This window comes from Bos indicus x Bos taurus, chromosome 21 (genome assembly GCF_003369695.1).
Source record: "Bos indicus x Bos taurus breed Angus x Brahman F1 hybrid chromosome 21, Bos_hybrid_MaternalHap_v2.0, whole genome shotgun sequence".
NCBI classification, from domain to species: Eukaryota; Metazoa; Chordata; class Mammalia; order Artiodactyla; family Bovidae; genus Bos; species Bos indicus x Bos taurus.
Genome location: NC_040096.1, coordinates 56,704,530 through 56,728,562, shown reverse-complemented (window position 1 = coordinate 56,728,562; position 24,033 = coordinate 56,704,530). Strand labels below are relative to the sequence as shown.

Below are 24,033 nucleotides of genomic sequence, written 5' to 3'. Positions count from 1 at the left end.
AAAATGTAAATTAATCTATAATGACAGTGATTGCCTGGATGAGGGAGGCAAGGCGCAATGGATGAGGATTACAAGGGGCACAGGAGACTTGGCAGTGACAGAAATGTTCACTCTCTTGGTGGTGGTGATGGTTTCATGGGTGTATACATACGTTAAAACTTCAAATTGTACATTTAATGTATGTGCAGTTTACTACATTTCAAGTACACTTAAATACAGCTTTTTGTTTTTTAAACAAGCTAATATGAAACAGAAAAGGAAATCAGGAAAGAGTACATTGAGTTAAATCAATACAAGATAATTCTAAAACGAAAGCCCTACTATTTTAAGTTTGCTGCTTAGAAGCAGCTTCATCTTAAATGGTCCTTCCTGGGTGGCAAAGGGCTAGTAAGTAAGTGTGGTTTGGTGCAGGAGAGACCCACCCAGGTAGGAATCAACTCTGGGAAAAACCAAGGCAGGACTCTCCCAAGTGTGTTTAACCTAGGGGTTTTATTTAAATATTAAAAAATGTGATCAGCTGTTCTTCACTTTCAAGATCTAAAGTCTTAAACTCTGGAATTCCTTTGTATCAATTTGCATGTAAACTTACATTATTATTTTGAGAAATTTTGTAAATTTTATTTCTTCAGAATTGAACTTATGCATTTCACATTATCTTAGACAAACTCAGCTTCCCTGGTAACTCAGATGGTAAAGAATCTACCTGCCGTACAGGAGACCTGGGTTCTATCCCTGGGTTGGGAAGATCCCCTGGAGAAGGGAATGGTGTGCTAGAAATGTCAAATTATGGCTTATCATCTTTGGTTCTAATTTATATTTTTGATTAAAATTGTATTTTTCACTATAGACTCTTGTCTTGAGGCCCCTGTATAAAGAAAAAAATGAGAAAAATATTATCATCTCTGGTAAAATTCACAAAAAGCATCTGGTGATGATGCTGACAATAACTTCTGAAACTGCTGTGTCTTGTGGGTTAAATTAGGATCCGCGAGAAACAGTGAATAAACGGTGTCAGTTCCACGCAGTAGTGGTCTGCTGCTGCTGCTGCTAAGTCGCCGAAGTCGTGTCCGACTCTGTGCGACCCCATAGATGGCAGCCCACCAGGCTCCCCCATCCCTGGGATTCTCCAGGCAAGAACACTGGAGTGGGTTGCCATTTCCTTCTCCAATGCCTTCTCCATCCTGGAATGTCTAGCTTTCTCACAATTAAAATATTTTGACCAAAATTAGCGGCAGTGGGAATACTTGGTAGTTGTCATTTTTCTTCCACATCAATATAATGTAATCACATTACATTGTTTTTTGTATAGGGTTTTGTACAGGGTTTTGTTGTACTGTTCCTTTGGAAAAGATTTAATTATGGCTACAATAAGGATACTTCAAAATACTATCAATTTCTTTTCTTTTTTGAAGGGGGGATTTAAAGTTTATGGCTTAAAGCAAACTTTTAAAACATTTAATAGTGATAAAATTGCAACATTTTATTTCAGTTTTTAAAAATTGTATGATTTAATTACTTTTTAAAAATCTTAATTTGACATGTTTTCAGTGTTTAAACACTCTTACTAAGTTTAGATGGGGTATATCAATTCATAGCATGCTAAACTTATTACTTACAGTGTGCACTAACTTAAATATTGACAATTTGTTTTCCAGTGGTTCAACTTGAATTCTCTTTTGACGGGTCCAGAATTAATATCAGACACATACCTTGCACTTTTCTTGGCTCAGTTACAACAGGAAGGTAAGTAAAGACTGAACATTTTATGTTATCTTTTGAAGTAGCTAAATGACACTGTCTCACTAGAAGTGAGTATAGCAAATGTGTAGCAACTGTCTCAATAGAAGTGAGTGTGGCTAAATAAAACCTTCTCTTTAGAAGTAAGTGTAGCTAAATAAAACCATCTTTGTAGAAGTAAGTGTAACAATAATGCTTTTGTGGCAGAGGCAGGGAAATAATCTTTGTTTTACATGGTGAGCTTTAGGCTGTGATTTGAATCATCCTGCTCTTTTGGCATTCTTGCTGACACCTGGCCCTCCCCTAATGAGGCTGATTCCTTTGCAGACCTTCTATGTTCTAGCTTTTTTGTCTTCCAGACGCCACATACCATAGAGCCAAGGGGAGGCTTAGGTATTCTTCTTGTTCATCCTTACCCCTTCTAGGTCACTCTTCTTTCCTAAAAACTGCAGCTCCTTTGAAATATATATCACTAGAGTCTACCTCTCACTCTTTTGCAGTCTTTTGAAGTCTGATCTTCCTCCTTTTCCATTGAAGATTTAGGATCTGACTCACTATCATGGCTCTGCTTCAACTCTTTTCATCATTCTTGGTAATTTCTACGTAAAAAATCAGTCCAATCCAATCTCTTGCTTCTTACTTTCAAAGATCTTTTTTTTTCACTCTTGCTTGCCATTACTAATAACTGTACCTTCAAATTCTAATTATAAGCGTCCTATTCTTAGACTTTTGTCTCCTGTCTTTATACCGTATTCTCTGTTTTTTTCCTTTGTAACAATTCTTTAAACCCTATTATCAAGCCTAAACATTCCCCTTAGGTCCTTATTTCCTTACACCTGTTTTCTGTAATCATCATTATAATTCATTATCATTCAGTGATTATCATTATAACACAGTGTTGTGCTTCTCAGCTCCTTTCTCTTTCTCCCTCCATCATACTTTTATGACAAAAATCCAAACCCTGGTTAAAATCCAATCTTGGACTTGTCCAGTCCTCCTCCATCAGAGCAGTTGAGCATGGTTAAAGATGCAGTATAAAATATGATCAATTTTGCTTTAAATTTAGGATCACGAATTTCAAATGAGCCTTCAGTGATAGTTGATATCCCTACCATATTCTTGCAGTAAGCTCACCTACCACTTCCCAGGATGGTGATTGCACAGCTTCTCCCTTCAGACCTCTCACCATCCCCTCCTCTTTCCTGACTTCTAGCTTATGGCTGTCCTTTATATTCTACTATGAAAACAGGAGCAATTAAAAGAGAACCTCCCTGTTCTTCTATCAGCAGATCATCACCCTGATGCTCTCTTCCTGTGCTTTCAGCCTATGAGAGTAGATGAGCTGTTTCCTGCTCTTAACCAAGTCCAGTGTCTCCACTCTGGGGCTAGATCTCAGCTCCGCCCACGTACTCAGGATCTGCTTCTGCTTTTGTTGCTCTACTCTCCTATGTGGGTTCCCTCTTTTATTATTCCTACTGTAGAGAAATAAGCTCTTTCTCTCCATTGATTAAAAAGAAAAAACTTCTTTTAATGCCAGGAAACTCCAGCCGTCTCCCATTTTTACTTTCTCCTTAGAGTCATCTCTAGTGTATTGTCTCCTGTGCGTGAACTCGTTGCAGCAACACTGTGATAACCAACATGTCACTGAAAAGCCTCTTCTCAGTGTCTCCGGTGACCTCCACTTTGCCAATGCCAGTATTCAGTTCTCAGTCTTCCTTGACATCATCTTTTTTGAGAGTATAGTTTATTATATACCCTCCTTTAAAGAGAATGAAACAAAATTTTCTTATCAAAAGTTTCAAACAGGTATAAAAGTATAGAAAACAAATGTGATGGACCCACATGTACCCTTCGCCCAACCTCAACAAATATCTCATGGCCAGTCTTGTTTTACCTATACCCTACCCACTTCTCTTTCCAGTTTATTCTAAGAAAATACTCATCATCTTATCATCATCTTTGTAGATTTTTTAAATTAAAATATTTAAAAGCAAAGACTCTTTAAAAATATACATATAACCACAATACCCTAATGACATATAAACATTTAATTACAATTCTTTAATAGCACCAACTAGCCAACTCAAATCTCTCATTGCCTGTTGTTTTTTTTTTTTTTTTTAAGAGCAGTGATCGCTTAGGTGAACAGTATTTCCTGTTCGTTATCTCCAAAGAAGATAATTTAGCATCAGGACCACAGATGAGGCTTTAGGCACTCAGAGCTTCCTGTGGTAAAAGTTTTATGACCGTGGAAAAGGGATAGGGAAAGCTTCTGACACAGACAGCAGAAGAGGGCAGAGAGTGCCCCATCGTTAGTCTTTAGTCAGTTCAGTTGCTCAGTGGTGTCTGACTCTTTGCAACCCCATGGCCTGCGGCACACCAGGCTTCCCTGTCGGAGTTTGCTCAAACTCATGTCCATCGAGTCAGTGATGCCATCCAATCATCTCATGCTCTGTTGTCCCCTTCTCCTCCTGCCTTCAATCTTTCCCAGCATCAAGGGTCTTTTCCAGTGAGTCAGTTATTCACATCAGGTGGCCAAACTATTGGAGTTTCAGCTTCAGCATCAGTCCTTTCAGTGAATATTCAGGACTGATTTCCTTTAGGACTGACTGGTTGGATCTCTTTGCAGTCCAAGGGACTCACAAGAGTCTTTTCCAACACTACCACAGTTCAAAAGCATCAATTCTTTGGCACTCAGCTTTCTTTATAGTCCAACTCTCACATCCATTCATGACTACTGGAAACACCATAGCTTTGACTAGATGGACCTTTGTTGGCAAAGTAATGTCTCTGCCTTTAAATATGCTATCTAGGTTGGTCATAGCTTTTCTTCTAAGGAGCAAGCATCTTTTAATTTCATGGCTACAGTCACCATCTGCAGTGATTTTGGAGCCAAAAAAAATAAAGACCGTCACTGTTTCCACTATTTCTCCAATTGCCATGAAGTAATGGGACTGGATGCCATGATCTTGGTTTTTTGGATGCTGTTTTAAGTCAGCTTTTTCATTCTTCTCTTTCACTTTCATCAAGAGGCTCTGTAGTTCCTCTTCACTTTCTGCCATAAGAGTGGTGTCATCTGCATATCTGAGGTTATTGATATTTCTCCCAGGAATCTTGATTCCAGCTTGTGCTTCATCCAGCCCGGCTTTTCACATGATGTACTCTGCATATAAGTTAAATAAGCAGGGTGACAATATACAGTCTTGATGTACTCCTTTCCCAATTTGGAACCAGTCTGTTGTTCCATGTCCAGTTCTAACCTTTGCTTCTTTCTTGCATACATATTTCTCAGGAATCTGAGAAACCTTGCATACAGGTCAGGTGGTCTGGTATTCCCATCTCTTTAAGAATGTTCCACAGTTTGTTGTGATCCACACAGTCAAAGGCTTTGGCATAGTCAATAAAGCAGAAATAGATGTTTTTCTGGAGCTCTTTTGCTTTTTCGATGATCCAATGGATGTTGGCAATTTGATCTCTGGTTCCTCTGCCTTTTCTAAATCCAGCTTGAGCATCTGGAAGTTAACAGTTCACATACTGTTGAAACCTGGCTTGGAGAATTTTGAACATTACTTTGCTAGCGTGTGAGATGAGTGCAAATGAGACTAAAGAAAGTTAGTCTTAGGCAAAATAGATTGTTGTCATAACAACTCAGAGTTTAAGGGGGAAAAATAAGTCTTATGTGACTAAGACAAAGGAATATAGGAAAAAATGTTTGTCCCTTTCACCTCCTCAAGCACCCCGGACCCCTTTCTCCTCCTGGGGAGGAGACTCCTTGTCATCCTACCTAAGAATTAAATTTCTCAGTAGTCTTTTAAAATGTATTCATTCATTTGCTTTTGGATGTGCTGGGCTCACTGCTACTTACAGGCTTTCGCTTTGTGGTGAGCGGGTGCTGCTCTCTAGTTACATTGCGGGCCGTTCTCACTGCAGTGGCTTCCCTTGTTGCAGAGCACAGGCCCTAGGGCATGTGGGCACAGGCGTTGTGGCACATGGGCTCAGTTGCCCCATGGCATGTGGAAACTTCCTGGACCAGAGAGTGAACCTATGTCCCCTGCATTGGCAGGTGAATTCTTTAGCCCTGGGCCACCAGGGAAGTCCTCTAATCTCCTTTTTGATTCTTCTTTTTTTTAATATAGTTAAACCAGGTTGAAATAAGGGTGTTTGATTGCATTGGATTGCTGTGTCTCTAAAACCTATCTATTGGTTTCTTCTCTTTATTTTTTTCCTTATTCTTTTGAAGAAAATGGGTCATTTGTTCTGTTTCTCACATTCTGGATTTTGCTTGTTGCATCCTTTTTTTTTCCTCTAAGCCCTTGATGAGCAATAGACTGGTCCTTAGATCTAGAGACTTGATCAGATGTAAGTTGATTTTGGGAGGATAGAAGACTTCATGGATGGTGTGGCACTTAAGGTCCAGTTGTCTCTCTTTTTGTGATTTGAGTAGCTGCTAATAATAAATGCCTAGTCTGTTATTCCATTAATTAGATTTCCATCATTTCTTCATTTATTAGCTGGAGGACTTCTATACAAATAGACTTTCCTTCATCAACTGTTTGGTTATCTTGAAGTATATAGTTCATATAGAAAAAGCAGGATAAATATTTCTTGCCTTTTATCAGTTTTAAATATTTGGTCATAGTATCTTGTCTCCAAAGGTAACCAGTTGGTTTGTTTCTGTAGTGTCATTGTAAACTAATCTGTTAAAATCATAGTTCAGGGCTTCCCTGGTGGCTCAGTCATAAAGAATCTACCTGTCAGTGCAGGAGACACGGGTTCCATCCCTGGTCCAGGAAAGTCCCACATGCCATGGAATAGCTAAGCCTGTGTGCCACAACTATTGAGTCTATGGTCTGGACTTGGAACCACAACACACTGAGCCCATGAGCTGCAACTACTCTATAGCCCATGCTCTAGAGCTGGTTCTCCAGAACAAAAGAAGCCACTGCAATGAGAAGTGTGCACACCACAACTAGAGAGTAGCCTCCCCGCCCAAACTAGAGAAAAGGCCAAGCAGCGACGAAGACCCAGCACAGCCGAAATAAACCATAGTTCATATGTTTTAGTCTCTTGTAATTACTATTGATACTCAATATTGTCACATCTTGGATGAGTGGGAACCTTTTGAACTTGACTCTCAAGCTTTTGAAATGACCACTCTAGCCTTTTGAAGCCCTTTTTAGGTCATATAATAAGAATTTTCAGTCTTGTGTGTTTCCTTCCCTTTAGTAATGGTGATTTGAGAGCACAGTCTGTGCACTGGTATGCTTATTGCTAGTAGGTTGGCTGTCATGTAAGTCTCTCCAGTTTACATGTAGAATCATTATGTTATAACGTCCTTGATTTTATATACTTCTATCTCTTTTCTTTTATGCCTAAAACCTTTATTCCTAACTATATCTTCCCTTTTTGAAATACTGTCTGTACTATTCTTCCAAGCCACTGTGCTCTAGTTTGCTTCATATCATATTGGCTGCTGCTTTCAGATGCCTTTTGTGGATCCTACTCTTTAATCTCTAACTAATGAAGTGACCCAGAGTCAGTCTTGGACAACTTCTTGACTGTGTGCTATCCCATTATTTTAAATATCATCTCTAAGTAAAGTCCATCCGCCAGTAATTCCTTAGACTTTTATCTTTTGCCGAGACATCTACCCCGAACACCAAACCCCTAACTTTCTCATCTCCACTCAGAAGTCCAGAAAGCATTTCAATCTCAATATGTTTACAAAAGACTCTTTTTTTTCTCCCCATACTTGCTGTCCCTCAGACTTTCCATTTTCATAAGCCCCACTCTTCTTGCACATGGTTCCTATATGTTACATTGAGAAGGCAGCCTAGAGTGCTCTTTTTAAATATAATGCACACTGTGGCATACTTTCACTCTTCCCCTTCAGTGGCTTCCTAGCACACTTAGAATGAAATCTGATCTTGCATAAAACCCAAGATCCTCGCAATGTCACCTCTGTAAAGCAGTTTCTGCCCTTCATGATGCTCTTCATGGAACAGCATGGGGAGCTAGCATAGTGTATCCACAACTTAGGAAACAGTTTTACTGGCATAAAGCCTGTTCAACCATCTGAATTCTGAGTATAGTTGTCCTTGTGAAAAAGAGTGTTATGTGTATTATGATTTACTCTTGAGTTTTTTCCGTTAATAGGCCTTTTAATCTTTTTTTATTTCATTTTCTATTAATGCTCATGAAGAATATCTATAATAAGCACCAAAGTTGAAGAAAATTTATGGTAGAAAAACAAAAATTGACCAAAATGACTCAGGTATAGCCCACCCTTATTCAGCTGTTGTATGGAGTATCCAGCTGGGAAAACCTTGGCTTTCCAGAATTGTATTAATTCAAAAATTACATGAACCACATCTTCAGCACCTTGACTAGAATTTAAGGTATTGGCTTTCCAGGTCCTGTTTTCAGTTAGGAAGGGTGTGTGTCAGGGTCAGCTATTTCCACAGATGACTCATTTTACCCGTATTGCAGATTTTTACACACATCCTCCGATTGTGTCCTCAAACAGCAGAAGGTACAGCAAAATCTGTTTAACAGTTGAAGAAATCAAGACACAGAGGGGTACAGTGATCAACAGAGGCAGTTAGGAAACAGAAGAGCCAGGACACTAAAACCCGGCTGTCTGAGTGCACACTCCTTGCTCTTTCTCAGTCCTTTCCTTGCCTCTCTGTTGTCACTTAGGGAGTAAACTACTTGGTCAAGCACTGTTTTAGTATGTTTTAAGTATATTTCCATGAAAAGTGAAAGTAAAGTTGCTCAGTCGTGTCCAACTCTTTGCAACCCCGTGGACTATACAGTCCATGGAATGCTCCAGGCCAGAATACTGGAGTGGGTAGTCGTTCCCTTCTCCAGGGGATCTTCCTAACCCAGGGATTGAACCCAGGTTTCCCACATTGCAGGCAGATTCTTTACCAGCTGAGCCACCAGGGAAGCCTCGTACTTAATTATTGCCCCAGTCAGATTCTGCACAAATTATTAAGCATAAATTTGGTATGTTTCCATGTTCTTACTTAATTAGAGCCCTTTTCAGATTCAAATACTTCTCATAGTCACTCTGTGAGATGGATATTCCCATTTTACAGGTGAAGAGGCTTAGAGGGACTTCCTAGTTGTCCAGTGGTTAAGAATTTGCCTTGCAATGAAGGGGACATGGGTTTGATTCCTGGTTGGGAAACTATTAATAAGATCCCACATGCCACCGAGCAGCTAAGCCCACATGCCACAATGAAAGATCCAACTAAGACCAATTGAAGAAATTTATATATATGAAAGTGAGGCGTAAAGACCTTACGTAATTTGTCCTGGACCACCCCACTGGTAAGTGTAAGAACCATGATTTGAACCCAGGTCTTCCTCACTCCTTGGTTTGTGGTCTTCCCGCTGTTGTGCTGCCTCTCTGCTATCATTTTCAATCAATTTTGAATCACTTGCTAGCTGCTGTAGATAATTTTTGCCTTTTTTTTTTAGGTTACTCTATATTTGTTGTTAAGGGTGATCTGCCAGATTGTGAAGCTGACCAACTTCTACAGATGATCAGGGTCCAACAGATGCATCGACCAAAACTTATTGGAGAAGAATTAGCACAACTTAAAGAACAGAGGTAAAGCTGAGCCTGCAGTGTGGGGTATATGATAGTATTTCATTACAAGAATTAAATTTACATGCTTACATTGAAGATGTGGTCCTTTTATTGTTGGTGGGGTTTTTTTAGACCTTTCTGTTTAAGTGTAGCTTATTGGTTTAACCTTGGATCAACTCTGAATTATTTAAGTATACTTCCCAACACAAATTCATATCACAATAGGACCTTTGTATTATTAGACGTTATCTGTAAAAAAAATGTGTAAGTTTTCAACTTACATAAACATCTTTGGTTTATAAATGTCTCTATGTTATAGCTAAAATAGAAGAATGGTCTGCAGTTATTATTTGTGCTTTTATTCTTTAGAGTCCAGAAAACAGATCTAGAACACGTCTTAGAAGTAAATGATGGGACAGGAATGTTAGATGAGGATGAGGAGGAATTGCAGAGGGCTCTGGCACTAAGTCGCCAAGAAATTGACATGGAAGATGAAGAAGCTGATCTCCGCAGGGCCATTCAGCTCAGTATGCAAGGTATGGACATTCTAACACTTATTTTATTTGTTGTTGTAGCAATTGATTTAGATCATTTTTAGTTCTTCTGGAAATTAATAAACTACTGGTAGAAGTTCTTTGACAGTCACTGCAGAAGCAGTAGCTATGTATAATCAGTTATTTTTTAGATATTATTTAATACAAATAACTTTTGGATATTATTTAATACATATAACTTTTTATGACTTGTGTTATATTAGGACTAGTTATATTTTTATTTCTGGTCTTTCAGTTTGGTTATAATACTGTGCAAACACAGTACTAAACGGAGCTAATCATTGCAAGGTCAGTGGACCCTTGCTCAGACCAGCTATTTAAATGCATTCTAGTGGCTATGAAGAAAGGTCTGGACAGAGACTATAAATTGATTTTACAAAACTCTAAAACTTAATGGCTGTAGAACTTTTAGCTTAAGCTTACTTTGGTGGGCTTACTCTTTTAGCCCACCACACTTCTTCCCCCACCCACTCCCACCCTCCTCCCACCCCAGGGAATCCAAGTGGAGGGAAAAGTCTGGGACGTTGCTCAAAGGGGCTTACTTAAAAAGTGTGACGGGTTTTCTTTTTTGGGGGGATTGTTTTGTTTTTGTCTAATGTGAATTTGCCTTCTACTTTCTAATGAAATTACTCATCAGTTGAATTCTTTAAGTATCTAAATAAAATTGAGTTTCTGTTAATATGAAGTTTATCCTTTTTATGCTATATTTTATCCTGAACTGCTCATGCCTCCTGGCCACGTCTGAGTACTCTGTATGGTGCCCAGGCCCATTTTGGATTAGCAGAGTCGTGCTAGGTTAGCCCAGTGGTGGACAGACACAGCCTTATTAGTTCTAGATATTTTTGTGTACTTTACTCTTCTTCGCATGTTATTTCACAATTTGTGCAGAATCTGATTGGAGCAATAATTTAGTAAGAACACGGAAACATACCTAAGTTATGTCAGTATCCAGATGTTTGAAGATAGAGGAATATACAGAGTGGGTTTATTTTACAATCATCCACTTTAAGTTACTTCTAGGAATTCTGTGCCTTTGAAAATGTAGATTGATTTCTGGGACTTCCCTGGTGGTACATTGGTTAAGAATCCTCCTTGCAAAGCAGGGGACGTGGGTTCGATCCTTGGTCAAGGAACTGAAATCCCACATGTCTCAGAGCAACTAAGCCCGCAAGCACTACAACTAAGAGGGCCTGTGTGCCTCAAGCAAAGATCCCCCAGGGTGCAAGGAAGATCCCACGTGCCGTAGCTGACTCAATGCAGCCAAATAAATAAATTAATTTATTATTAAAAAGTATAGATTCATTTCTAATAAGTAAAGAGCAAGCGAGTGTGGTGCTAGCTATTTCTCCTACCAGATGGTCACTGAACTTGCCTCATGGCCACTGTGTCACAAATGGTAGTGGGTTTGGTCGCAGTGGACACAGGTTCGGTTGAACTACCTTATTCTGATTTTCCCCGAACCTTTCAGAGCCTTTCTTACATTTACAGAATGGTGCAGAGTAGTTTTGAGAAGAAAACTTTTTGAAAGCTCCTTCAAAAAAGCTTTGAAAGCTCCTAAGTATAAACACGTCATGACTTGGTAAATAAAACTGCTTTTTGTTGTGTTTTATTTGGTTTTCAGGTACTTCCAGAAATAGATGTCAAGATATCCCACAGACATCGGGTTCACATCCTACTTCAGAAGAGCTACGGAAGAGAAGAGAAGCCTACTTTGAAAAGTAAAGTAGTTGGTACCATATTAAAACTGCATATTTTATATTTACTTTGGCTATTTTGTCTATTTGTATACATATAGCTTTGACCTCGGAGAAGGCAATGGCACCCCACTCCAGTACTCTTGCCTGGAAAATCCATGGACGGAGGAGCCTGATCGGCTGCAGTCCATGGTGTCGCTAAGAGTTGGACATGACTGAGCGACTTCACTTTCACTTTTCACTTTGATGCATTGGAGAAGGAAATGGCAACCCACTCCAGTGTTCTTGCCTGGAGAATCCCAGGGATGGGGAAGCCTGGTGGGCTGCCGTCTATGGGGTCGCACAGAATTGGACACGACTGAAGCGACTTAGCAGCAGCAGCAGCTTTGATTTAACCATTTATTTAGAATTTTCTCCTTTTTTAAAAGACTGGCAGGCACTAGCCTGCCCCTATGAACATTTGAATGTAGTTTTAAAAAATCTGTAGCTAATAAACTGAAATCAAATATAGTTTTAGGAGAAAACTTTGCCTAAGTACTAATTAAATTTTCATGAAATAGGGTGAAGGAAGCCATGTAAAATTTCAGTCATCAAAAGAAGAATGGAATTGGATCAAGGCAAGAACAAAACCCTGTGGTCCTTTGAATATACTTCTTGGTTATCTGACTAACCCTACAAAGTTCGGTCAATTAATAGGAAAAACACCATTTATCATAGGAGAACGCACTCTCAAATAGAGCTGGTGCTTAACTGCTCTGCTTGTTACCACACCCGGGGAGGGGGGAGGCTACCACAGGCCTGTCAGCATCGGGGGCAGAAGAGTAACCGTAAATCTCAACCATCAGCTCCTAGGACCTAACTTTGTGCCCAGCTGTGTAAGTGCTCTCAAAATAGAAATTTCACCCATATCGTTATCCTTGCCAGTAACCATCATTCACAGGTCTTCATCCCCTTTTCTCTTTTTTAAAGATAAAACTCCATCTTACCATGACAAGATCTCTAATAGATATTCAGATCCTCTGATCCCAGCTCAGAGAACTAAGGCAGTGGCTGAGTCTGGCCTGTTATTTACTATATTTTATCAATTCTAAGATGCACATATTTTCACATTTCAACATCTCTGCAATTCGGAAGACTCTTACACATCATAATTGGTAGTACTTTAGCTGTATCTAAAATGTTGGCGCATTTTACATTGGATGGTGTAATGAAGATAATATTTACCTTGTTTTCTGTTTTTTTTAAGTCACAACTCAGAAGTATATGAAGGAAAGTTCTGATCAACTGACATCCTCTTAATGTGAGATATTTCTAGTCTTTATTCAGTGATAGATTAATGGATTTAATTCTGTATAAAAATCTCAAAATAGTGCTTATTAGTGCTTGTCACTCCCTTTACAATTTTAAAATTAACTTTTTTATTTTTTAAATATGATAAACTTCAAATTTATGTTCAAGTAGAGAAACTAGCATAAAGAACCCTGATATATCTGTTGCCCACATATAACAAATATCAGCACATTGGCTATTTTGGTTTTTATGCCCCTGTCTCCCGTGCTATTTACTCTTGTTCCCACCCCCACCCCCACCCCCCTGCAGGGTGGGGATATTTTGTAATAAATCTAAATCATAATATTTCATCTGTATTGATTTTCATGTCTGTCTCTAAAATACATGGTTTTTTCTTAATATCACCAAATGCTTTTGTCACACAATAATAGAATAAAGATCAGATGATAATTATTAATTGTAGTTCTGTAATATCATCAACTAACTAGTCAGTGCTAAAAACAGCTTTCAGTGTTTAACTAGATAAAAAATAATATTTTGGAAAATTTATCTTATGATAAATTTAGTCAGTGCTAAAAACAGCTTTCAGTGTTTAACTAGATAAAAAATAATATTTTGGAAAATTTATCTTATGATAAATTTATCATAAGATATCTAAATCTAAAAAAACACAATCCTACCATTAATAACTAATGATATTGTTTTGACAGTCACACTTCTACTCACACAAATGCATGTATATTGTATATCACATGTTCCCATGATTGCAAATATTTTTTGCAAGAGGCTATGTTGTAGTTCATAAAATGTCTGTATCACAATTTATGAACCTATTGATTTTTGCTATTATAATTAATAATGCAATGAGCAATCCTTGTATTAACTTTATGCCTCACATCTCTCATCATTTCTTTTATTTATCCTTAAAATTTCAGATTACTAAGTTAAAATGCAGGAACATTTTTAAAGCCTTGGTAAAGATTTCTAAACTGCTCTCCAAAACTGATTCCAAGTGATACCTCTACCATGCTTCTTTGAGACTTTAGTTTTTTCCAGAATAAACATAGACATACTTTATAGAGAGACTGTTAAATTCACAAGTACATCCAAGAAAAGGAAACCATCTTTAAAGTATACAAACAAATCCCTCTTTTATTAAAGAAAGTCTTTAAGATTTTTGGATTAAAAATGTAGAACTTCCAGTAAATTAAAATTTACAAAGGATAATGCAGTAACTAACATTTCATAATGACTAAGTTATAACAAGCAGAATGCTAGCTATAACTGTTGCAGATGTTTTATTCAATGTTGTACCCTTTTAAAAATGTCTGAGTCTCCTTTCTGATCGGGGTTAGTTGATTGGGTAAGAAAGTACAGCGATGGTTCCAGCTTCAGCCTCCTATCCCCTACCTCCGAGTTTGACTTTGAAAATACTGGTGGTAACTTGGGTAGACCTAGAGAATGTTTTACACGGTTAGTTGTTGCTGAGAAGAGTTAAGACCTAACTTCTTGGGGTTGCTTTTTAACTTTGGTTAGCGTTCAGAATCTTGTAGGACTCATGATTGAAGGAGCTGAGAAACTAATTTTTGCCTTTCACTAGAATTCCTGATTACTAAACCTAGATGGGTCCTTGTCACAATAGCTTGTATTGTGGAGAACTTGGCTGTAAGGCTGTGGAGCCATTTCTTCCTTCTGATCTTTTCCATACTTACCCTGGTGCTAATTTGTTATTCATTGAAATTTATAGGTTTTTTTTTTTTTTTCCTGTAGAGTATTTGAAGCTTCATACTTAATGTAGTAGCCACAGTTTAGCCATGGTGTTCATGGATTAAGCGTGAAAATACTGTTGAATGTCTACCTGTTACAAATTTATAGTTTATGAGTAGGTGTTCTTAGCTGATACTTTCATAGCTGTGATATTTTTTCCCAGTGGTAATCTCCAAATCCATGGTACATATAGAACCCTGAACAAAATTCTACTTTATCAGGTATATCATTGTAAAACCTTTGTAACTCCCATATTATGAACATCAAATGAGGCAATGTGTATAAAACTGTTTTGTAAACTGTGAAGTAGCCTACGGATACACTTGGCATTATTAATGCCTTCTCCAGATGTAACTCTGAAATGATGCTGGTTCGTTCTTTCTGTCACTAAAAAAGTGATTCTTAACCAGGAGAGAAACAAGGGACCCATTCCCTTCTCCAGGGGAATCTTCCTGACCCAGGGGTTGAACCTGGATCTCTGCATTACAGGCAGATTCTTTACCATCTGAGCCACCAGGAAAACCCAATGTTTCCATAGTCATGGGTTACTGTGATTTTTTGATTACCTAATACTTGAACTACCACTTTAGTGGCGTGATGTAGTTTATCAGAGTCTACCTTAAAAAACAGAAACTACTTAGAGATTTTTTAAAATGTTTAACTGGAGGATAATTGCTTTACAGTGTTGTGTTGGTTTCTGCTGTACAACAGTGTGAATCAGCCATAAATATACATATATCCCCTCCCTCTCAAGCCTCCTTTGGACAAAGTGGAATCAGGATATCGAGTTTAAAAACACACTGCTTTAGCTGTGACCCTAGCACCAGGGAGCTGCCACCACAGTTGCCTAGACATGGGAACCTGCAGTCTGGCCCCCACTGCAGCTGCCAGGAAGCAGGATTGTGGAACTGGTGTCTCCATGGCTTTACTTGCCAGCAGAGACCCACCAAAGCTGCAGGAAGATGACTATACCTCCTCTGCCGTGTAAGTCTCGGGCATGTGTTTAACTGGTAGCCAGACTCCTAGCTTGAAAACAGTCTTAAGACGTGTAGTTTTCAGTTTTCCCGCCTTTCTCATGCTGAAGATATGTTAGAAGGCACAGGGGGAAAGGATGCTGATTTACTGTTTAAACATGTTCCATCTTACAGTGTCCCCACATAGGAAAGGTGTCAAAATACTCTCAAGGCTGGCAGTTGATTTACTTCTCACTTTGAAGTAGAATGAAAGTTATCTCTCCCAAGGCGCTGTCTCACCTATCACTCCCTTGCATTCTGAAGTACTTTCTTGAATGGAGGGGGAGGAGGGCGTGGAGACGATGCGCCAGGAATTCCTCCCACCTCACAGCCTTTTTCGTGTCACATTCCAGAATCAGAGTATGCTTGTGGGAGCCCACTGCCTATGTGTCCCTTGTTGGCCGTGCTCACCAGAACTTGTGCATACATCAGTGTCTGGCTCAGAGGCCAGCAGGGAAAAACTGCAAGTCCCGCTGGCTGAATTTGCCTCGTTGCTCATATTTAAAACACAAGATTAAGAGGGGCCCTAGCAAAAAGCATGCTATTCTATTCTGTTTTATAGTGTTGCATGTGTTAGTTGCTCAGTCATGTCTGACTCTTTGTGACCCCACGGATTGTAGCCCACCAGGCTCCCCTGTCCATGGGATTTTCCAAGTAAGAATACTGGAGTGGGTAGCCATTTCCTTCTCCAGGGGATCTTCCCGACCCAGGGATTGAACCAGGTGTCCTGCATTGCAGGCAAATGCTTTACCGTCTGAGCTACAAGGGAAGCCTTATTGTGTTACTGGGCATTTAAAAATTCTGCTTCTTCCTGACTTCAGATTATACTACAAAGCTACAGTCATCAAGACAGTATGGTACTGGCACAAAAATAGAAATATAGACCAATGGGACAAGATAGAAAGCCCAGAAATAAACCCATGCACCTATGGGTACCTTATTTTTGACAAAGGAGGCAAGAATATACAATGGGCCAAAGACAGCCTCTTCAGTAAATGGTGCTGGGAAAACTGGACAGCTACATGTAAAAGAATGAAATTATTATACTTCCTAACACCATACACAAACATAAAGTCAAAATGGATTAAAGACCTAAATGTAAGACCAGAAACTATAAAACTCTTACAGTAAAACATAGGCAGAACACTGGATGACATAAATCAAAGCAAGATCCTCTATGACCCACCTCCTAGAATAATGGAAATAAAAACAAAAGTGAAGAAGTGGGACCTGATTAAACTTAAAAGCTTTTGCACAGCAAAGGAAACTGTAAGCAAGGTGAAAAGACAACCTTCAGAATGAGAGAAAATAATAGCAAATCAAACAACTGACAAAGGATTAATTTCCAAAATATACAAGCAGCTCATACAACTCAATACCAGAAAAACAACCCAATCAAAAAGTGGGAAAGAGACCTAAACAGATATTTCTCCAAAGAAGACATACAGATGGCTAACAAACACATGAAAAGATGCTCAACATCACTCATTATCAGATATGCAAATTAAAACCACAATGAGGTACCATTTCACACCAGTCAGAATGGCTGCGATCCAAAAGTCTACAAGCAATAAATGCTGGAGAGGGTGTGGAAAATATGGAACCCTCTTACACTGTTGGTGGGAATGCAAACTAGTACAGCCACTATGGAGAACAGTGTGGAGATTCCTTAAAAAACTGGAAATAGAACTGCCATACGACCCAGCAATCCCACTGCTGGGCATACACACTGGGGAAACCAGAAGGGAAAGAGACACGTGTACCCCAGTGTTCATCGCAGCACTGTTTATAATAGCCAGGACATGGAAGCAACCTAGATGTCCATCAGCGGATGGATAAGAAAGCTGTGGTACATATACACAATGGAGTACTACTCAGCCATTAAAAAGAATACATTTGAATCAGTTCTAATGAGGTGGATGAAACTGGAGCCTATTATACAGAGTGAAGTAAGCCAGAAAGAAAAACACCAATACAGTCTACTAACGTATATATATGGAATTTAGAAAGATGGTAACAACAACCCTGTATGCAAGATAGCAAAAGAGACACTGATGTATAGAACAGTCTTTTGGACTCTATTTGGTGAGGGGGGGATGATTTGGGAGAATGGCATTAAAACATGTATAATATCATGTAAGAAATGAGTCTCCAGTCCAGGTTCGATGCAGGATACAGGAAGCTTGGGGATGGTGCACTGGGATGACCCAGAGGGATGGTATGGGGAGGGAGGTAGAAGGGGGTTCAGGATGGGGAACACGTGTACACCCATGGCGGATGCATGTTGATGTATGGCAAAACCATTACAATATTGTAAAGTAAAAAAATAATAATATAAATAAAAAAGGGAAGGGATATATGTATACCTATGGCTGATTCATGTTGAGGTTTGACAGAAAACAAAATTCTGTAAAGCAATTAACCTTCAATAAAAAAATAAACAGTAAAAAGAGAAATACAGAGGGTGAGGTTGATAAAAAGCCAGAAAGTATCATTCATTATCCCATTAAAGAATTTTGTATTCATAAAAAAATTCGGCTTCCTTTAAAAATCCTTTTATGCATTTTTTTGAAACTATAGCTTCTTACTTAAATTGTCGGCTGTTTATAAGTTTTGTTTCTTAAAAACTTTTAGCATATATATATATGTGTGTGTATATGAAGTAATTTTAAACTGACGTAAAAGCAGAAATAGTTCAGAGTTCCTTATACCCTCCATCCTGAACCACTTTAGAATAACTGACAAACACAATTTCCCATTATATTTCTCAAAACTTAAGTGTATATTTTCTGAGTATGAAGACACCATCCTACCTATTTACATCATAACCATCATGTTTAAATGTTTTAATGTGTGAATTGTTATGACATGGATTTTCCTTTTGAAAAAAAAATACAGGGAGAATTGACTTTAATGCAGCAGGTATTAGTGAAACTTGATGATGCAGTTTAAATGGTTGTTTTCATTTCTGTCATTCATAAAGTATTTGGTGGCAGGCACAGGTGAGGTACTGGAGAAACAAGCAGGATAAGCTTTGTGCTCTCGTTAGTTTGTGATTCTGCAGGGGGAGAGAGGCAAAAGAATATCAGATGATGATAGTTTATACTGAAAATTAGATGAGAGTGTGAGAATGGAAGGTGGCTGCTTTAGCTCAAACAGTCAGGAAATACCCTGTGTCCATGGGCTTCACCAGGCAAGAATACTGGAGTGGGTTGCCATTTCCTCCTTTAAGGGATCTTCCTGACCTGGGGATCAAATCTGGGTCTCCTGCATTACCAGGCAGATTCTTCAGCATCAGAGCCACCAGGGAAGCCTCTGAGGAGACACTGAAGCCTAGATATGAATGATAGGAAGGAGCCAGCCATGGAAGGATCATTTTAATCTGCCCATAATTTGAGATGCTTTATCTTTTCAAAGGTGCTTATTTTCAGTGACTTCTAACAATATTAAGGACCTGTAAACCAACACAGAGTCACTATTTTATTTGCATAAAAATAGTGACTCCATTGGTACAATGTGTTATTTTTATGGTGAAAATACCTATCTGTTAATTTGTCTGATAAATGTGAATTTTCTATCTAGGTTTCCTAGGATCAGCACTGTGATGCTTTTCAGTAATTTATGTCAGACTGATTGCTCTTTTTTTTTTTTAAATTGAAGTGTGGTTGATTTATAATGTGTTAACTTCAGGTGTACATCAAAATTGTTGAGATATATGTATGTATATATTCTTTTTCAGATTCTTTTCCATTATAGATTATTATAAGGTATTGAATATAGTTCACTATGCTATACAGTAGGAGCTTGTTATATATTTTATATATAGTAGTATATATCTATTAATCCCAAACTCCTCATTTATCCCCCCACCTTTACCCTTTGGTAATCATAAGTTTGTTTTCATCAGAATGATTGCTCTTGCCTTCTTTGGGGGTGTTCAAGCCAGTGACACTTTTGTTCTGTGGAACCATTTATTTTCCATGGGAATGGTTTTTCTCATGGCATATTTATTCTTAGGTTTTGTTTTTTAAATGTACATTCACTCTTGAATGTTTCAGGCAGCAGCAGCAGCAGCAACAACCAGCTCCGCCAGGACAGCTTACACATCTGTGTGAAAAGTCGAGCACAAGCTGCGAAGCACCTGACCGTGATCTAGGTAGGCCTCCCGACCATACGTCACGTTTGTCACCTGCATGCTCTCTTTGACACACAGGCTCCATGGGATTTTTGGCTTTGTAGGCTTTTTTCTCCTCTTTCATTATACTGAAATTCTTGAATGAATTTGTGATCTACTAAACTTTCTTGGATTAAGGAGCTGGCTGACTCCTTAGTGTACTTGTGTCCTTAAAACAGTCAATGAATGTTTTGCTTTAAAATTATAAATAGTACTTGCAATGTCACAGGAATTGGTACATTTTCCCAAAGTTTCTCAAAGATAATGAATAATAGTAGGTGGAAAATAAGTTCATTTTACTCCTTGGAAAACTAGAAACACTTGAGTGTAGTTTGCATTACAACGTAGAAGTCTAGAATTACTTATTAGACCTTGGTTTAATAAATAGGTCTTCAATGTTGGCCAGTTATTGGTAGTAGAAACTGAGTGAAAAATAAACTGTATCCAACAAAGAACTTGTAAGTAGGACATAAAAAGAGCTCTCAAAACTAAGAAAACAACTCAAAAAGATGCGCAAAGGATTTGAACACTTTACCAGGCATATGGATGAAAATTGGGCATGAAAATACACTGAACATCACTAGACATTAGGGAAACGCAAACTAAACCCACAATGAGATGCCATTACACACTTGCAAGAAAGACTTAAGAAAATAATTAAATTGACAATACCAAATGCAGGCAAGAATCAGAGCAACTGGGACTCTCATACATTGTTAGTAGGAGTGTAAAATGGTGCAACAACTCTGGAAAACAGTTTAGTATTTTCTTACAAACTTAAATGTACACTTAACCATGGAATCCAGTAGTGCGACTCCTAGTATCTAACCAAGAGAAAAGAAAATTAGATTCACACAAAAACTTACTGTGAATGCTCTAGATGATTTGTTCATAATAGCCCCAAACAGGAAGCGGCTTAAAGGTTGTTCTGCAGATGGTGAATAGACACACAAACTGTTACATCCAAACAAAGGACTACTATTAGCAATAAAAAGGAATGAACTGGTACTTTTTCTTACACATTCTGCTAAGTACAGCTAACAACCCTGGGCTTTTGTATAAAGCAAATATATGTATAAAGCAAATATAAGCCGAATCTGAAAGGCAGAGAGAAGACAAACTGGCTGGGAAGCTCAGGACCAGAGAAAGACAGTGTGGTTAGTAGCCTCGATTTTCTTTTTGCCCCAAGAAAAGCCTACTCTATGGAGTCATTGATCATAGAGAAAGCAAGGAAATTCCAGAAAAACATCTGCTTGATTGACTGTGTTAAAGTCTTTGACTGTGGGGATCACAGCAAATTGTGGAAAAGTATTAAAAAGATGGGGATACCAGATCATATTACCTGTCTCCTGAGAAACCTGTAAGGAGGCAAAAATATACAATGGAGAAAAGACAATCTGTTTAGCAAGTGGTGCTGGGAAAACTGGTCAGCCACCTGTGAAAGAATGAAACTAGAACATTTTCTAACACCATACACAAAAATAAACTCAAAATGAATTAAAGATCTAAATGTAAGACTGGAAACTATAAAACTCTTACAGGAAAACATAGGTAGGACACTGTCTGACATAAATCACAGCAAGATCCTGTATGACCCACCTTCCAGAGGAATGGAAATAAAAACAAAAATAAACAAATGGGACCTAATTAAACTGAAAGTTTTTGCACAACTAAGGAAACGATAAGCAAGGTGAAAAGGAAGCCTTCAGAATGGGAGAAAATAATAGCAAACAAAACAACTGACAAAGAATTAATCTCAAAAATGTACAAGCAGCTCATGCAGCTCAGTACCAGAAAAATGAACAACCCAATCAAAAAGTGGGCCAAAGAACTAAAGAGACATTTCTCCAAAGAAGACATACAGAGGGCTAAAAAACACATGAAAAGATGCTCAACATCACTCATTATCAGAGAAATGCAAATCAAAACCACAATGTACCATCTCATGCCAGTCAGAATGGCTGCCATTAAAAAGTCTACAGACAATAAATGCTGAGGAGGTTGTAGAGAAGAGGGAACCCTCTTACACTCTTGGTGGGAATGCAAACTGGTACACCTACTATGGAGAACAGTATGCTAAGTCACTTTAGTCGTGTCCGACTCTGTGCGACCCCATAGACTGCAGCCCACCAGGCTCTGCCGTCCCTGGGATTCTCCAGGCAAGAACACTGGAGTGGGTTGCCATTTCCTTCTCCAATGCATTAAACTGAAAAGTGAACGTGAAGTCACTCAGTCGTGTCCGACTCTTCGCAACCCCATGGACTGCAGCCTACCAGGCTCCTCTGTCCATGGGATTTTCCAGGCAAGAGTGCTGGACTGGGTTGCCATTGCCTTCTCCAGGAGAACAATATGGATATTCCTAAAAAACTGGAAGTAGAACTGCCATATGACCCAGCAGTTCCACTGTTAGGCATACACAATGAGGAAACCAGAATTGAAAGAGACACATATACCTCAGTGTTCACTGCAGCACTTTACAATAGCTAGAACATGGAAGCAACCTAGATGTCCATCAGCAGACGAACGGATAAGGAAGTTGAGGTACATATACACAATGGGATGTTACGCAACTATAAAAAAAGAATGCATTTGAGTCAGTTCTAATGAGTTGGACGAAACTGGAGCCTATTATACAGAGTAAAGTAAGTCAGAAAGAGAAACACCAGTACAGTATATTAATGCATATATATGGAATTTAGAAAGACAGTAATGACGATCCTATATACAAGGCAGTAAAAGAGACACATGTAAAGAACAGACTTTTGGACTATGTGGGAGAAGGCGAGAGTGGGGTGATTTTGAGAGAACGGAATTGAAGTATGTATATTACCATAGGTAAAAATAGATGACCAGTGCAAGTTCAATGCATGAAGCAGGGTACTCAAAACTGGTGCTCTGGGACAACCCAGAGGGATGGGATAGGGGAGAGAGGTCAGAGAGGGGTTCAGGACGAGGGGACACATGTGCACCATCCCTGATTTATGTCGATGTGTGGCAAAAACCACCACAATATTGTAATTATCCTCCAACTAAAATAATGTAAAAAAACCTAGACAGTGTATTAAAAAGTAGAGATATTACTTTGCTTACAAAGGTCTGTATAATCAAAGCTATGATTTTTCCAGTAGTCATGCATAGATGTGAGAACTGGACAATAAAAAAGGCTGAGCACCAAAAAATTGATGCCTTTGAACTGTGGTGTTAGAGAAGACTCTTGAGAGTCCCTTGTACAACAAGGAGATCAAACCAGTCAAGCCTAAAGGAAATCAACCCTGAATATTCATTGGAAGGACAGATGCTGAAGCTGAAGCCCCAATACTTTGGCCACTTGATGCGAAGAGCTGACTCACTGGAGAAGACCCTGGTGCTGAGAAAGATTGAAGGCAGAAAGAATAGAGGATGACAGAGAATGAGATGGTTGGATGGCCTCACTGACTCATTGGGCATGGGTTTGACTGGACTCCAGGAGATGGCGAAGGACAGGGAAGCCTGGTGTGGTGCAATCCATGGCATGGCAGAGTCGGACACAACTGAGTGAGTGAACAACAATGGGGAACTGGATCCCACCTGCCACAACTAAGAGTTTCCATGCTGCAAGTAAAAGATACCCCCTGTGCCACCAAAAAAAAAAAAAAAGATCCTGCATGCTACAACTAAAACACAGCATAGCCAGATAAATCTTAAAAAGAACACTAGGAGGAATAAAAATACATGTAAACACAATAGACTTGCCTCTCCTGTTCAGTTTTTTAAAATATGTTTTACAATTGCAGGAAGAATTATAACTGATTTGGTTTTTACTGTAAAATATAGGAAATACTTAAGGCAATTATAATTAGAGGAAAGTAAAGGGAGGTAAGATTTTTAACTTTCATTTGAACTGGTGCAGCCACTCTGAAAAATAATTTGGTAATTTCTATAAAACCTGAATATACAGTGACAATATAGCCATCAGTTATATTCCCATTTAATCCTAGAGAAATTAAAACTTCTATCCATGCAAAAACCTGTACTTGAATGCTCATAGCATCTTTGTCATGATAAAAACTGGAAAAAACAAGTGTGCTACAGTAGGTGAATGGTTAAACCAACTGCGGTATATCCATCCCACGGATACGTCTCAGTATTAAAAAGAAACCAGGAAGTGTACTGCTGGTTCAGTGGTTAAGACTTCTGTGCTTCCACTCCTAGGGGCACAGGTTAGATC

At 38.7% G+C, this 24,033-nt stretch overlaps 1 protein-coding gene across 2 annotated transcripts in view; it reads left to right on the top strand.

The window, feature by feature from the left end:
* The window catches only part of ATXN3 (ataxin 3), a 37,560-nt gene that overhangs the window by 8,288 nt on the left and 5,239 nt on the right, over positions 1-24,033 (top strand). For both annotated transcript variants that reach the window (XM_027521058.1, XM_027521057.1), the window contains 5 exons: positions 1,656-1,743; positions 9,223-9,355; positions 9,704-9,870; positions 11,510-11,606; positions 19,711-19,808. In XM_027521058.1, coding sequence (XP_027376859.1) covers positions 1,656-1,743; positions 9,223-9,355; positions 9,704-9,870; positions 11,510-11,606; positions 19,711-19,808 — 583 coding nt within the window. The remainder of the gene's footprint in view (positions 1-1,655; positions 1,744-9,222; positions 9,356-9,703; positions 9,871-11,509; positions 11,607-19,710; positions 19,809-24,033) is intronic.